The 2,146-nt window shown below is 43.7% G+C and overlaps 1 protein-coding gene across 1 annotated transcript in view; it reads right to left on the bottom strand.

Moving 5' to 3' along the window:
- The window catches only part of LOC129352745 (nicotinamide/nicotinic acid mononucleotide adenylyltransferase 2-like), a 10,673-nt gene extending 9,726 nt beyond the window's left edge, over window positions 1-947 (bottom strand). Inside the window, 1 exon segment of the mRNA XM_055021850.1 lies at window positions 722-947. Coding sequence (XP_054877825.1) covers window positions 722-806 — 85 coding nt within the window. The 5' untranslated portion in view covers window positions 807-947.
- Window positions 948-2,146: the final 1,199 nt, after the last annotated feature.

Below are 2,146 nucleotides of genomic sequence, written 5' to 3'. Positions count from 1 at the left end.
TTGGAAAATATGTGTAAAATGATAAATAACCTGATATTTGTGTGTATTGATTATCTGTTTCTGTCTCCATGGAGACAAAAAAAAAAAAGAAAAATATTAATAAAAATCATCTTTAAATTTCTGACTTAAAAACGTCCCATGAATAATAATAATAATGACATTAATTTGCATAAATGTGTTTATTTATGTAAAATCCTCCTGATCATTTCAGATCAATATTTTCCTGCTGATAATCAATAAATTTATTCTGAATTTTTTAAAATTTGATGTTTTAGATGAAATGTTTTCATTTCGACCCAAACACCAAGAAACGGTTCTGGTTCTGTTGGGCCTGTTTGTTCTCCCGAACTTCCGGTTCGGTTGTTTGTTGTGTAACGCGTTTGGACCCGCAGCGTTCCTTTCTGCGCCAGAACCGAACCTTGGGTCGGTTCCATGCGGATCTGACTCGTACTTGTTTTTCTGTCGGAACCGGTACCGCTGAATGTATCAGCAGCTGGTTCTGGGTCGGTGACGTCATTTCAGCACCACCGTGCTGGACAGCACCATCGAACCAGCGCAGATTCTCCGCTATTTTCAGGGCTGGACCGGGCCCAGATGTGTCGGACCGGGCCCAGATGTGTCGGACCGGGCCCAGATGTGTCGGACCGGGCCCAGATGTGTCGGACCGGGCCCAGATGTGTCGGACCGGGCCCAGAGGGTTCCGGCCCGCCCAGATGCTCACCGAACATGTGGATGTGTCCCTTGGTGATCGGGTTGAAGCTGCCGCAGGACAGCAGGATCACGTGCGTCTTGCTGGTTTCCGTCATGGCGCTCCGGTCCGATCCGATCCGGCCCGGTCCCGGTCCAGTCAGGTCCTGTTTGTCAGGGAGAGGCGAGGCTGGTGGCGAGTCTGCGGCAGGGCGCTGAAGGAAGCGGCGTCAAGCCTTAAAGAGACAGTAGCAGCGCTGCGGGAGGCGGGGCGGGATGAGAGCCTGTCGCTTTAAATCCCAGCTGCATCCGCCATGACAGGAGGAGGAAGGCTCATCCTCCTCATCATCACTGAGACAGGATGGAACTTCAAGCCTGCTACCAGTGAAAACATCAGATGTTCAGTTTATTACATATTTTAAATGTTATGACAGTTTTTCCACATCCTGCCTTTCAGGCTCTGTGATATTTTTCCTCCAACTGAATTAAGACGCCCAACACAATCACTGATATTTTCTGTTTTCTCAAAATGTATTACAACTGACTGAACCAGAAATGAGAAGTCAAATCAATAAAAATAAAATCAAATAATAAATGGTGGAAATTATTTCTGCAGGTAAAAAAAAAGGGGGGGTTAAAATCTGACCAAATGAAAACCTGGAAAAAATATGCTGATCAAGAACATCTGGAGGGATAAAGGAGATTCTTATGGAGTTAAATTTGTTTCACAATTATTCAATAATAAAAAAAATGTTTGTTTTTTTATTGAATAATTGTGAAACAAATTTAACTCCATAGTTCTGAAAGTACTGAGAAAATAACCTGGAGTGCAGAGACTGAACGCACCACCAGATGGCAGTAGAGAGACAATGATGTCCTCTGACCGCCCACTGAGTCCTGGATGCATGAGTCTGTGCAGCAGGCAGTGTGTTCATTCAGCTCAGAGAGGCAGAGAGGCAGAAACCTTCAGACAGCCGCCAGAGGACCCACACACACCTGGAACCAACAGGTACGCAACACCTGCAGGGTCCCAGAGGGAGCTGGTGGACGAGATACTGGGAGGACTGGGAGATCAGGAGAATTGGAGCCAGTTTGACCTCATTACTAATTACAATGAGGAATATTTAAAGACGCTGCAGCAGAATCTAAATAAACTCATATTCATGTCTGAGCTTGTTTATAGGTTCTCATAATAGTTTTACTTTACGAGTTAATATAACTTAATAAAACAATGCAGAACAGAAAGCTGCTTTAAGCAGCCAGTGATAGATGATGATAACATATTTAGTTTAATGAGTTTAGTTAATTTAACATCCTAATGTAACACAGGAGGATGCAGCTCAATGTTCTGGTTCAGCTGTTTTCTGATGTGCAGAACCTGAAAATCGATCCAAAGCCCTGATGAAGCTCCTATATTAAAACTCTTATGTGACTAGTGTTAGAATTGTAAATAAATATC

This window comes from Poeciliopsis prolifica, unplaced genomic scaffold (assembly GCF_027474105.1).
Source record: "Poeciliopsis prolifica strain line A6 unplaced genomic scaffold, Auburn_PproV2 SCAFFOLD079, whole genome shotgun sequence".
Classification (NCBI taxonomy): Eukaryota; Metazoa; Chordata; class Actinopteri; order Cyprinodontiformes; family Poeciliidae; genus Poeciliopsis; species Poeciliopsis prolifica.
Note: the sequence above shows the minus strand (reverse complement) of the source record. Positions and strands in the feature narration are given on the sequence as shown.